At 44.1% G+C, this 13,210-nt stretch overlaps 1 protein-coding gene across 6 annotated transcripts in view; it reads left to right on the plus strand.

Annotated features, from left to right (window-relative positions):
- COL27A1 (collagen type XXVII alpha 1 chain) overlaps positions 1-13,210 on the plus strand; it is a 294,861-nt gene that overhangs the window by 80,747 nt on the left and 200,904 nt on the right. For all 6 annotated transcript variants that reach the window (XM_073314250.1, XM_073314251.1, XM_073314249.1 and 3 more), the window contains one exon: positions 11,490-11,543. In XM_073314250.1, the coding sequence (XP_073170351.1) occupies positions 11,490-11,543 (54 nt within the window). The remainder of the gene's footprint in view (positions 1-11,489; positions 11,544-13,210) is intronic.

Consider the following 13,210-nt stretch of genomic DNA (forward strand, 5'->3'; position numbering starts at 1 on the left):
GACGCCATCACAGGGCCTAATAACATCAGCCACACTATCAGAGGCTCGTTCACCTGCACATCCACCAATGTGATATGTGCCAGCAATGCCCCTCTGCCATTTACATTGGTCAAACTCGACAGTCTCTACGTAAAAGAATAAATGGACACAAATCAGATGTCAAGAATTATAACATTCATAAACCAGTCGGAGAACACTTCAATCTCTCTGGTCACACAATCACAGACATGAAGGTCACTATCTTAAAACAAAAAAACTTCAAATCCAGACTCCAGCGAGAAACTGCTGAATTGGAATTCATTTGCAAATTGGATACTATTAATTTAGGCTTAAATAGAGACTGGGAGTGGCTAAGTCATTATGCAAGGTAGCCTATTTCCCCTTGTTTTTTCCTACCCCCCTCCCCCGCCCCCAGACGTTCTGGTTAAACTTGGATTTAAACTTGGAGAGTGGTCAGTTTGGATGAACTATTGCCAGCAGGAGAGTGAGTTTGTGTATGTGTGTGTGTCCCCAGGGGGGAAAAAAAGGGGGGGGGAGTGAGAGCCTGGATTTGTGCTGGACATGGCCCACCTTGATTATCATGCACATTGTAGGGAGAGTGGTCACTTTGGATGAGCTATTACCAGCAGGATAGTGAGTTTGTGTGTGTGTTTTTTGGAGGGGGGTGAGAGAACCTGGATTTGTGCAGGAAATGGCCCACCTTGATTATCATGCACATTGTGTAGAGAGTTGTCACTTTGGATGGGCTATTACCAGCAGGAGAGTGAGTTTGTGTGTGGGGGGGTGGAGGGTGAGAAAACCTGGATTTGTGCTGGAAATGGCTCAACTTGATGATCACTTTAGATAAGCTATTACCAGCAGGACAGTGGGGTGGGAGGAGGTATTGTTTTATGATCTCTGTGTGTATATAAAGTCTGCTGCAGTTTCCACGGTATGCATCCGATGAAGTGAGCTGTAGCTCACGAAAGCTCATGCTAAAATAAATTGGTTAGTCTCTAAGGTGCCACAAGTACTCCTTTTCTTTTTATTTAATGACAGTAGATGTTGAGATTCAGAAAGTTAAAGCTTTATAACCATTGTGACTAAGTTCCTGCTCTACCTTGGTGGGTCTTTGCGCTTATTGGCGCATTTGCTCGCCTTGGAACTTCATGGCAGCCCTCAGCTTGGCAGTTTTTCTGAACCCACAGTCCAGGTCAACTCCTCCTGTGTCTGATCAGGAGTTGGGAGGATTTGGGGGGAACCCAGGCCCGCCTTCTACTCCAGGTTCCAGCCCAGGGCCCTGTGGAATGCAGCTGTCTAAAGTGCCTCCTGGAACAGCTGTGCGACAGCTACAACTGCCTGGGCTACTTCCCCATGGCCTCCTCCCAACACCTTCTTTATCCTCACCATAGGACCTTCCTCCTGGTGTCTGATAACGCTTGTACTCCTCAGTCCTCCAACAGTCCGCGTTCTCACTCTCAGCTCCTAGTGCCTCTTGCTCCCAGCTCCTCACACGCACACTACAGACGGAAGTGAGCTCCTTTTTAAAACCCAGGTGCCCTGATTAGCCTTCCTTAATTGATTCTAGCAGCTTCTTGATTGGCTGCAGGTGTTCTAATCAGCCTGTCTTAATTGTCTCCATTATCTTTGAAAACTCATGGCGATCCGGGGAAGTCCCGGACGACTGGAAAAAGCCTAATGTAGTGCCCATCTTTAAAAAAGGGAAGAAGGAGGATCCTGGGAACTACAGGCCAGTCAGCCTCATCTCAGTCCCTGGAAAAATCATGGAGCAGATTCTCAAGGAATCAATTCTGAAGCACTTAGAAGAGAGGAAAGTGATCAGGAACAGTCAGCATGGATTCACCAAGGGCAAGTCATGCCTGACTAATCTAATTGCCTTCTATGACGAGATAACTGGCTCTGTGGATGAGGGGAAAGCGGTGGACATGTTGTTCCTTGACTTTAGCAAAGCTGTTGACATGGTCTCCCACAGTATTCTTGCCAGCAAGTTAGAGAAGTATGGTCTGGATGAATTGACTATAAGGTGGATAGAAAGTTGGCTAGATTGTCGGGCTCAGCGGGTAGTGATCAATGGCTCCATGTCTAGTTGGCAGCCGGTATCAAGTGGAGTGCCCCAAAGGTCGGTCCTGGGGCCGATTTTGTTCAATATCTTCATAAATGATCTGGAGAACGGTGTGGATTGCACCCTCAGCAGGTTTGCAGATGACACTAAACTGGGAGGAGAGGTAGATACGCTGGAGGGTAGGGATAGGATACAGAGGGACCTAGACAAATTAGAAGATTGGGCCAAAATAAATCTGATGAGGTTCAACAAGGACAAGTGCAGAGTCCTGCACTTAGGACAGAACAATCCCATGCACCGCTACAGACTGAATGGGACCGAATGGCTCGGCAGCAGTTCTGCAGAAAAGGACCTAGGGGTTACAGTGGACGAGAAGCTGGATATGAGTCAACAGTGTGCCGGTGTTGCCAAGAAGGCCAATGGCATTTTGGGATGTATACATAGAGGCATTACCAGCAGATTGAGGGACGTGATCGTTCCCCTCTATTCAACATTGGTGAGGCCTCATCTGGAGTACTGTGTCCAGTTTTGTGCCCCACGCGACAAGAAGGATGTGGAAAAATTGGAAAGAGTCCAGCGGAGGGCAACAAAAATGATTAGGGGACTGGAACACATGACTTATGAGGAGAGGCTGAGGGAACTAGGGATGTTTAGTCTGTGGAAGAGAAGAATGAGGGGGGATTTGATAGCTGCTTTCAACTATCTGAAAGGGGGTTCCAAAGAGGATGGATCTAGACTGTTCTCAGTGGTAGCTGATGACAGACAAAGGAGTAATGGTCTCAAGTTGCAGTGGGAGAGGTTTAGGTTGGATATTAGGAAAACCTTTTTCACTAGGAGGGTGGTGAAACACTGGAATGCGTTACCTAGGGAAGTGGTGGAATCTCCTTCCTTAGATATTTTTAAGGTCAGGCTTGCAAAGCCCTGGTTGGGATGATTTAGTTGGGGATTGGTCCTGCTTTGAGCAGGGGGTTGGACTAGATGACCTCCTGAGGTCCCTTCCAACCCTGATATTCTATGATTCTAAGGTTCCTGATTGTTCTGGAACCTTCCCTGTTACCTTATCCAGGGAAAAGGGACCTATTTAGCCTGGGGCTAATATATCTGCCTTCTATTACTCTCCTATAGCCATCTGGCCCGACCCTGTCACACCATTAAGACACAAATTGTCAATATCACATGTCAAAATATACAAAGTAAATATCCTTAAATCAAACTCTAATAAGGTCTCAAGCAGCTTTTTTCTTACTTTGCCTATCTGTACATTTCAGTTTGTATCAATGGAAATATTTTTTGCCTTTGTGTGTATACAGTGAAATTGACATTTATTGACAAAAATCTAATCCTTCCAAGCCTACTTATAAATGTAACTACTGCATTCACACACACTAACCATTCTTAAAAGAATATATATGTAGGCGATGAAAAAGTATACATACGTTTTGTAATGCCAAAAGCAATTAGGCCACCATAAAGACTATCTGCTAACTTTTTGGGTTTTTTAAAAAAATACAAGAATACAAACAAGATCTTTAAACTGACTAACTTCTGAGAAAATCTTTATATTTGATCCTCAGATTTTTGTTGTATTGTAAATGTGGGGCAGGAGTGTGTACATCCATATAAAGTAAGATGGTCCCAGAGAGATTCCTTGATTGCCAAGTTCCAGCCCAGAGCTAATTTTTACAGCTGACTTCTTAAAACACTGAAAGAAGGGTTTACAATGGAAAAATGGAGACAAACTTAAGGGACACCATTAGCAATACTTCTGTCTGCAAATGTACTGACTATTGTTACAAGTAACAGCTCCAATAACAATGGCCCTGATCCTGAAAATACCACATGCTTAACTTTAAGGTTTGGCGCCAATCTATAGTTATAATTTCAGGTTTGGATCTAAGGTGCTGATTGTCACCTGATATTTTGGATGCGGCGTCACGGACAGATCTCCGTTTGTTCCAATGTTCCTTTGTGTGACTGAGATCTCAAGGTTGCTACTTTGTCACGGTTGTATGCTGTCAGGAAATTGTAGACTCCTCTTTGATTTTTATATACATTTATATATATGAAATAACACACACCCTCCAATTGTTGACAGTGAGTCAGGAAGTCTCCACAACTTCCCTGTGTACACAAAACTGTCTCCTACAATTTCTTTTGTTTCTCCATAAGTGAAGAGCTGATGTATTTGTGGAGATTTCCCCTTAAGCTTATTTGTTTTTCAGTAGCAGGAATCCAATCAATGATTGTGCACCCCTTCTCCAAAAATATGACGTACCTGTAACTGATGGATCTATAGCTGATGCTCAGGGCTCCAGTGAACTCTTGGCCTCCCCTCTCCAACTCCTTGCTCCAAAAATAGTCTGAGGGTGAACATACTAGTCTTGTTCTTCCTACTTTTCTCTCCCACCCAACATGAAGAACTTGTTGTTCAAGTAGAATGGAAAATCCCACTCAGCCTGTGAATCACAGCAAACAGACTGATGCAGGCCACGGATGGCTTAGGGAATCGATGGCAGAAGTTTCCATCTGCTCAGAGAACAGTTAGGGTCCTGGATCTGGGGAAAGGAGAACAACTAAGCCGCTGCCTGGCTTCATCCCCTTTGACTTCTGGAAACAAAGTGAGCGCATTGAGAGGGAAAGGTTATAGCTGCATCGAAGCTGGCTGCTGTGTACAATATCTTCTGTGACTCATTTGGGGATCTCTGTATGACACTTTGTTGAAAGTTTCACCCCGACATTGGCCTGGGGGCAGAAAGCACTGAATCAAGATGACACGTTGAGAAATTAATTTAGCATTTATGTAGCCATATAAGCGCTGATAGATGCTTCACAGTTGAGTAATTACTCTGGCACCATCTCCATGTTATTGGGCAGACATTTTTGATGAGGTCAGACTCTCAAAACAGTACTTCCTGGTCCGGTATGTGATATCTCAGCCAGTCAATCTTGCCTTGATTAAGCAGATTGCAGGCTGAGACTGTGCACTGCGTCTGGCATAAGGATGGAAGGAAGGAGATGGTGTTAACTCGTGCAATTCTTACCTGATAGAAGGTTCCTTCATGACAACTATTGGGGATATTCTCCTCTTCTCTAGGGGAAGACTCTGGGAAGGTGCTCTGAAAACAGTCCATTGCCAATCTCTAGGGAGGGATTTGTTGGCAGGCATGGAGGAGTCATGGTGTACAGACCTCAAGAGATGAGAAATGGGGCCCATCCCTGGAAAGGGAGCCCCTGCGTGCTGCTCAGCTGCCATTGTATAAGCTCGCTTAAGAGCTGTGCTGGCATAGGCTCCTTCCCCTGCACTTACATGCTCCCCCTCCAAGCCACGGCGGATGAGTTAATGTTGCAGAGAGCCACACTGACTCCCATGCAGACTTCTGCTGGAAACTTACCATGTTGGAAGGGAGCATCTTGAGTACAGCAGCTCCCTCTGGGTCTGGCTCCATTCCAGAAGACTGATAGTTCCCAGCTGCCCACATCCTGCTTTAAAACCTAGGAACTGTAATGATGTGGTGCTCTCAAGAGTGGTCTGGCTGAAAAGGGGTGAGGATGCTGTATTGTCTCTACTCTCCTGTCATGAGCACAGGGCCCTTTGTGCTCTCTCTCTCTCTCTCTCTCTCTAGCTCTTTTGCTGCTAGGCAGGAGGAATAACTATTTCATTCTGCTTTGGTACCGTTTTACACCCATTTTATCCAGGTGTAAAAGACGACACAGGAGCAAGGCAGTGGTGAATCAGGCCCTTCAGTCTTTGCATATAGCACAAAATAATATCAACGTAATCCTAGATTTACATAGGGCCTCTCCTCCCAATTGGCCCCAAAGCTGTTTACAAACTTAACTGCTGTATACAAAGTGTGTGCTGAAAGAATCCCTTTGCTAAATCAGTAAACTTCAGATACCTCTGGGGTAGAGCATAACAAGCTGTTTAGCAGGCCACAGCAGGGCTAATGCAACAGGATATGAAGACACATCCCATACACAATTAGAACTGCAGCATTGACGCCTTAGGAATTTAGGGTAACGGACTGTTTTGTACACAATGGAATTTGGCCAGAACGCCAAGATTATCAGGCTTGTTTTGTTTTTCAAAAGTGCCATGGGATCATTAATGACCACAAAGAGATAGAATTTGTGTCTTAAATCTTTTCTGGGCAGGAAAAAAAGGAGCAAAAAGGCCCCCAAACACCATACTAGGTCACTAGCTCAATAATGACTCAGTGGCTGGCAGTCTTTCCTCTGACTCATCAACACTACTTCCCACAGCACCTATAAAGTCCAGGTCTCCCTTCCATGTGCTGACCCCGGCTGACTTTGGCTTGCAAGAATTGATGAGCATGCAGCCCGTGGCTACAAGTGGTATGCAAAACCACAAAAGAAAATGACATTCTATTAATGCATCCTCAGTGCAAATAAACTTGAGTTCTCCTGCTGATCACATACTGATCACTTGCTGGGCTTTTGGGTGTACAATATATGGCAAGATATAAGGGGCCTTTCCCCATATGCAATAAAGCAGGAATTCCATAGGTTCTTGCCAGCCACAAGAGCAAAGCCCAAGAGACCTGAACGGTGTCCTGAATTTATATGCATCATTGGGGATTTTAATACTTTACTCATGCTGAAATGTATGGTGGAGCTGCCTGCAACTGTCTGAAGCCACTAAGAGGATGTGGTGCCACTGAATAACACTAGTGCTACAATTGGAGTGTGTTTAATAATCAAGCCACAATCTTTACGCGGGGGTGGGGGGGAGAGGGAGAGAGAGGGGAGGAGCTGGGGTGTTTTGACTGAGTTTTAAAATGTCCTCATCAGAAAAATCCCAACATAAGAGGGCACAGTCACTGTTTGCAAGATACCATTTGTAAAGATATTGTACATATGTTGCTTTTCACCAGTTTGGTGAATCCTGGATGTAAAATAAACTTGGTTCTGAAGCCTTTTGCTTTTGCTATGACTTTCTCAAGGAGCTGAGGGATCCTTGAGCTTCCTCAACAGGATGGTGGGGAAATGGAAAGTTCTTTCCAGGACTCCTCCAAAGCTCTTTGAAGTCACTGGGAGTCTTTCCATTAACTTCAGTAGGCTTTGGGTCAGGCCCTTAATACCGAGAATAGGGACTCTGATGAAATTCATCCTTGTGCAGAGGGCCAGTGCAAACTCTCTGCTACCACTGAAGTCCCACTTAAGCTTTGCTTTTTGAGGGCTTAAATGGGACATAAATGATGCATAGACTTTGTGCAGGCCCCCTGCCCAGACATGAATTTCATCCTCTGCGCACACCAGAAAAAATGATACTTCATTAAACAAATATCACGCATATTTATGCTGTAAAAATGTGGTCTCCTTTACAGCCTGGGTGTCGGAGATGTGGGCCCAAACTGAGCAATTTTATGGGGTTACTGAGTGCTACCGGAAAGGTTCAGCGTTTTCTCCACTCTGACTCCACTGGGATTTCAGCATCTTTCAGGGGTGATCCCTCTGGCAGCTTTCTTGTCTGTCGTTCATGAGAGAATACACAGGACTAGGCTTGGCAGGATCCCACTGTAGTCCAAAAACAATGGCAAGAGAGAGATTTCTTCTTTCACCCTTAATTGATGATGGAGAAATTTCCAAAGGTGGAGAATGAGACTCATGGAAAGGGTGGGTTTTATTTTGCATTATAGACCGCTATTCTCCTCAATTGTCATTTCCGTGATGGCTGGGCTACAGATAGAGGGGTTGAATCTGTTACAGCCTTGGCTAACATAGTTGCTTTTTTTTTTTACCTCAAGCAGTAGAGGCTCATGGTTTTAGATTTGATCCCTTTTGCCGCTCACCCACCCAGAGGTACGAAGTTATGCTGGCAGGCAATATTGTTGCAAAATCAAATATGTTTCTGAATCTGTGAGATCGGTCCAGTTTTCTGCAACTACCATCTTTGGAATATCTCTGACCTCCCTCCGTTTTGTTGCAAAAATTTGCCAACTGAATCAGAAAAAAAAAATCTTGGTAATATGGATAGTCCTCAAAATCAATAGAATATTAAATGTCTTTTTCCAGTCCTACTTGTGACATAGACGGCTACCCATGTTGACAACCTGTGATATAGTATAGAACACGCGATGTGTTTCAATGCCCTTAATTTATGAGTCAAGTACAGAAAAGCCACATCGTCAGTATAATATACAGAATAAAGATTAAGATGGTTTTAGAATCATTCACATAATTGGCCCATAAATCATTATGAATTTAAGCAGAAATGCATCCAAAGGGAATCTGGTTTTAGGGCAGTAACTGAGTATGAAACAACAGTCCTGCTTGTTTAAAATGAAGTTGGTGCCAAAGAACAAGTTAAAAGAGCAATTGGGATCAAAGTGCTGGAAAGGAGGTAATGGGAAATATATAAAGAGAAGACAGGAGAAGAAATGATGGAACATAAGACCCTTCCGTTTCACGGTCCTTCAGCATCCTGCCATGGGCGCAAGCATGTAATAAGCAAACTTGGAAAATGCTCCTCCAAACTACCTTAAGCAGCAAAATTGGACTGGAAGTCTCTCAAGAAGATGCTCTTCTCTGAAAGGTTTGTATGAGGTCCTTGCTTCAATCATCTGTATTCTCTGTGTTGCAGTAGTGCCTGGGAGTCCCGGCAGAATGAATATGTATTTTCAATATATAGATGTATTACAAGAACATTTTTGTGGGTGGAATTTTTGGGTTTTTATTCCCTAACCTAGTTGAAACCAGGACGTAAATTATGCAGCAGGGATCCCAGAATATGGAGCACTGTTTACCCTGTTCTGACCCCATTCCCTGACAGTGAAATTAGTACAGTATCTTGTGGGTTTTTTAAGTTCAGTTTATTTTAAATTACCCCCAAATTTTGGAGACTGTGGTATTGAAAAGGTGTAACTGGGTTGCAGTAATTATCAGAGGGAAGGCAGGCATCTCTGGCACCCTGCAGAGAATCAGGGCTTTTGGTACCAAAGACTATCTGGGGGAGATGGGTTTGGTTTTTGGTACTCAGGATGCAGTTAGAATTTTTGGAGAAGGGATGCATTTCCTTTCTTCCTCCCTCTTTTTGGGCAGAGGTGGAGACGACTTTAAGTGATGGGAGGAGTGGTTTGAATTCTTTGTTTCAACTGGATGTTGCTATGGAGGTTGGTGGGATGGGGGAAATTATCTCCCCTCATATGTGCCACTGTTATTACAAGCAACAATGGATGAGATGTTTCTGCTGAAATGATCAGGAGTGGATACTGACATTTTAAATTATCATCATTATACTTCAGAGTCAACACTCTGAGCTGGATGGGAGCAGTTCACAGAAATAATAGTTTCAGGATGTCTGCAGACTCAGATATCACTGCATCAGTTATATTTCATTCATCTTTTGATAATTATTTTCCTAGCTACAAGGGTTGGGGAATTTTTTAACAAAAGCTTGGATTCCGGAGCAGTTATTCTGCAGACTGAAACAAACAAAAAGCCTACAATTATGTGTTTGTACAGCTGCATAATCGCATTATATGTGGTGTTCGGAGTTAACACAATGGCTGGTTAAACTAATGTGCGTATAACTTAACATAAGGATTGGTTGTATCAATGGGGGCTGCTTATATAAGGAACAGCAATACTGCATTAACTAGTGATGGGCATCTCTCAGATCAGATAATCGCCCAAGAGTTCAGACTAGGAATGAGGCTGGAAATCTCAAGAACAAGGGAATATCAAGCAGTTGACATTTGATAGAACCAGTAGGTGACTGTGCATTAGAACTTCCACTGTGATGAGACATTATCCCTATTAAGCCATTATCCTATCTTACGCCTTTAGAACATGCATTCTTTTGATATCTTCACTACTGTCTGGTTCCACCTGAACCAGCCACACTGCAGAAAGAGAAATGCTAATGCATTCCGTGCCAGTCCAAATTAGTAGCATGGAGGGAGGAAGGCGATTACCTGTACATTTTTTAACCTCTGCAAATTTTTGCATTTGTTTGGACCAAGGTTCAGTTTTATCCTTATCTCTTCTGAACTCATTCACTCATCACTTACCTACTGTATGTGAGGATTGGTAATATTCACCAGGGTTCTTTTGAGGAGAGACTTTGTGAGCATGCCTGCATTCAGGCCGTCACTGTTTGAAACCATAGCCTAGGATGGACTTTGGAGTAGGGGTCTCCAAGGATTATCTGGTGCATTTGCGTTTATATTCCTGAGATCTGTGTTAGGGATCTTGAACATTTAACTCTTCCTTTGGTACCGCAGTATGCACAGACTCTGAGTTACCTCTGTTGTTTCACAAGTGGCAGAGTCGGTTTTGTAGTGTTCTTAACTTGTGAGAACAGAGCACCACTTTAATCTGCCAAAAAATTGTTTGGGAAAGGGAGGATGTAGGGAGCAGGAACCGAACTGTGGAGTACAGCATGCACCTGCTTGGCAGCGGATCTGATCACCTCCTACTCACAGTTCTCCTTTTGGTAAAAGCTCTTTGGACTCCAGAGCGGTTGGAAAGTTCAGGCTGGGGTCCAAAGATTCTTTAGCCTCCTGCTCTTTCTCTCCCTCTCACCCCCCCCCCCCGAGAAACAAAACCCATCATTCATAACAAGCTACTTTAATATAAATCCCCAGTGAGACACTTTAGCTAACAATTATTAATGTCAGTGCTGTAAAAAGGGTTGCAAGAGTGATCAGGAGTTGCAGCTCTCTCTGGAAATTTGGATTCTCCAGTCCATTGAGAATAGACTTTTTAAAGGATTTTATAGTTTTACTTCACCATCTTAAACCTCGTTACGTTCCCCTAAACTGTTACAGACCAGTGTGCAGCAGGGAGCCTTTAACTCTGTTCTGTTGTAACCCAGCATCCAAGAATCCCCACTGCTTTGACATGACTAAACTTACCTCTGCGATATTGCAGCACCATGTTCAGGAACTTCCACCATTGACACTAATTTTATTACTTTTGCCATATTATATAATATCCAGGAGAGTACAGAGCTGGGGTGTGATTATCTCTTTAATATCACAGTTCCTCTAGGAACCTATACTAGAGAGATTACTGTTTCCTTAGCTTTTGTATGATAAAACACACAACGTGCCTGCTTCTTTCAACATTGAGATGCAGTTTGTGTTACCTCTATTATGTTACAGCGCAGAACCCAGGAAACTGAAACACAGCTGTGATTAGAGAAATAAAGACTACAGCCGCAAGATGAGAATGCTTTGTCTCTGCTCTATTGAAATACATAGTTCTGAGACTGGTGTGCATAGTTTTTATTCCTTTACAGCAGTAGCATAAGTTGCATGGAAACTCTGGGCTTTGTGCCATAACTGGTCTTTCTTCCCCACTCCTGCTCCAAACAGTTAGATTCTGGCTCTTTCAGAACTGTGTTACAAGAAGCACGGTCTTCTGTATAACTGTAAATAATATTTCTTTACCTCTTTTCTAGGGCCCCCCAGGTCTACCAGGCTTACCAGGCCCACCTGGCAAGAGAGGCCCACGGGTAAGTGGCTTTTTGTGTCTACCCCTGCACCTCATTGCTGGCATCTTGTTTTTCTGTGCTTCTATTCTCCATGCCAACACATGGTGATCACTGTAGTGACTGAGCTAGTGACCACTTTGAGCACAGCTGTTGAGGTCTGGCACAGTTTAGAGCAAAGATTGGCTTCCCTCCTTTCCCCCTCCCCTATCCAAGATTTTCAGCAGGCTGAACTTCTCCTGCCAGGGTCTGGGGAAGGAGCAGCCTGACCTGAGGTTTGGCATTAGCCTATCGGTTGGACTGTTGCTCTCTGTCCTTATCTTCCCACTTCCTCTTTGGTGTCCAACCTTTTATTGTTACAAAACACACACAGACATTAGGTTTGACCATGCTTCTTCTCTGACCTTTATGTGCCAGGTCTCCAGACCTACTTCCTGTCACCTCTGAATTTTGCCGTTGCACACAATGCTATCTGAGCGGCACCTATAATAAAATTCATTATAATAGTTTTCCACTCAGCTTAGCTGTGGCGGACCCAGAGAAAGGTCCTCTCTGATCTGCTTCTTGTCTGTTTCAGAATCTAGGACAAAATCTCTAACCTAGTCTTCAATATCTTCCATGTATTTTCCTTCCTACCCCATATCTGCTAAATTCAGATACAAACATGACTAAGAGTCACAAGAGCCATCCTTGGGAAATGCCTCATCCCCTGAAACACCTGGGTTTTTTGAGCCCTGTAGTCAACTAAGTTACACACAACTTTTAGCATTAGCTCAACGGCTGCAGCAGCTACTGCAGTACTGGGCAATTGTATACCTGGCTGTGTTTTTAATAATAGGTGGCGATTCTTGTGGTAGCACAATGTTGTCCCAAAGCGCAGAGCTGAGTGTGGATCCTGAACTCACTCTCTTGCATGCTGAGCTGGGGGAAATGGAGCCCTTGGCCTCTAGGGCAGGAGGGGAAGGAAGGATCATTTAATATCATGATCAGGTCACCTCTTTCAGTTGACCCTAAGGGTGACCAGATGTCCCGATTTTATAGGGACAGCCCTGATTTTTGGGTCTTTTTCTTATATTGACTCCTATGACCCCCCCACCCCTGTCCTGATTTTTCACACTTGCTGTCTGGTCACCCTACTTGAGGTGCCAGAGTTCCCACTGGTGCCAGAGGGAACTTTGGCTGGAAAGATAAGTCAGCCCCACATGAGGCCTTTCAAAGCTGGCTCTGAGGGCTGAAAACAGGGCAGTGCCAGAGGGCGCTTGTGTTACGTTCCAGTGGAATTCATGGTAAATGGGCGTGGATAAGTGTACCCCATTTCTGTACTAGTAAAAGGGAATGGCCTGATTTTTTCCCCCTAAAGAAGCTGAGTGCCCATAGCTGCCCCTGAACCACTTCTCCTCTGTGGCACAGATAGCGTTAAACACACATGGGTGGAGCCCTAGGGCCCAAGTAGTTTGTTTGCTAGTTATGGGCACAGGTAGTGCCTTACAAGCATGTGAATGTCATTCACAGTGATTCATACAACAACAAAAAGTATTCTGTGCTGGTACATGCAAAGACATGCAGTTCAGAGGAAGGCAGCGTATCTAGTGCTTAGAGCAGATGCCTCCATTCTAACTGTGATTCTGCCACTGACTCATATGACCTAAGGGAAGTCATTTAACCCCATTTGTAACAGAGGAGTCACACAG

The sequence above is a fragment of the Lepidochelys kempii genome, chromosome 16, assembly GCF_965140265.1.
Source record: "Lepidochelys kempii isolate rLepKem1 chromosome 16, rLepKem1.hap2, whole genome shotgun sequence".
Classification (NCBI taxonomy): domain Eukaryota; kingdom Metazoa; phylum Chordata; order Testudines; family Cheloniidae; genus Lepidochelys; species Lepidochelys kempii.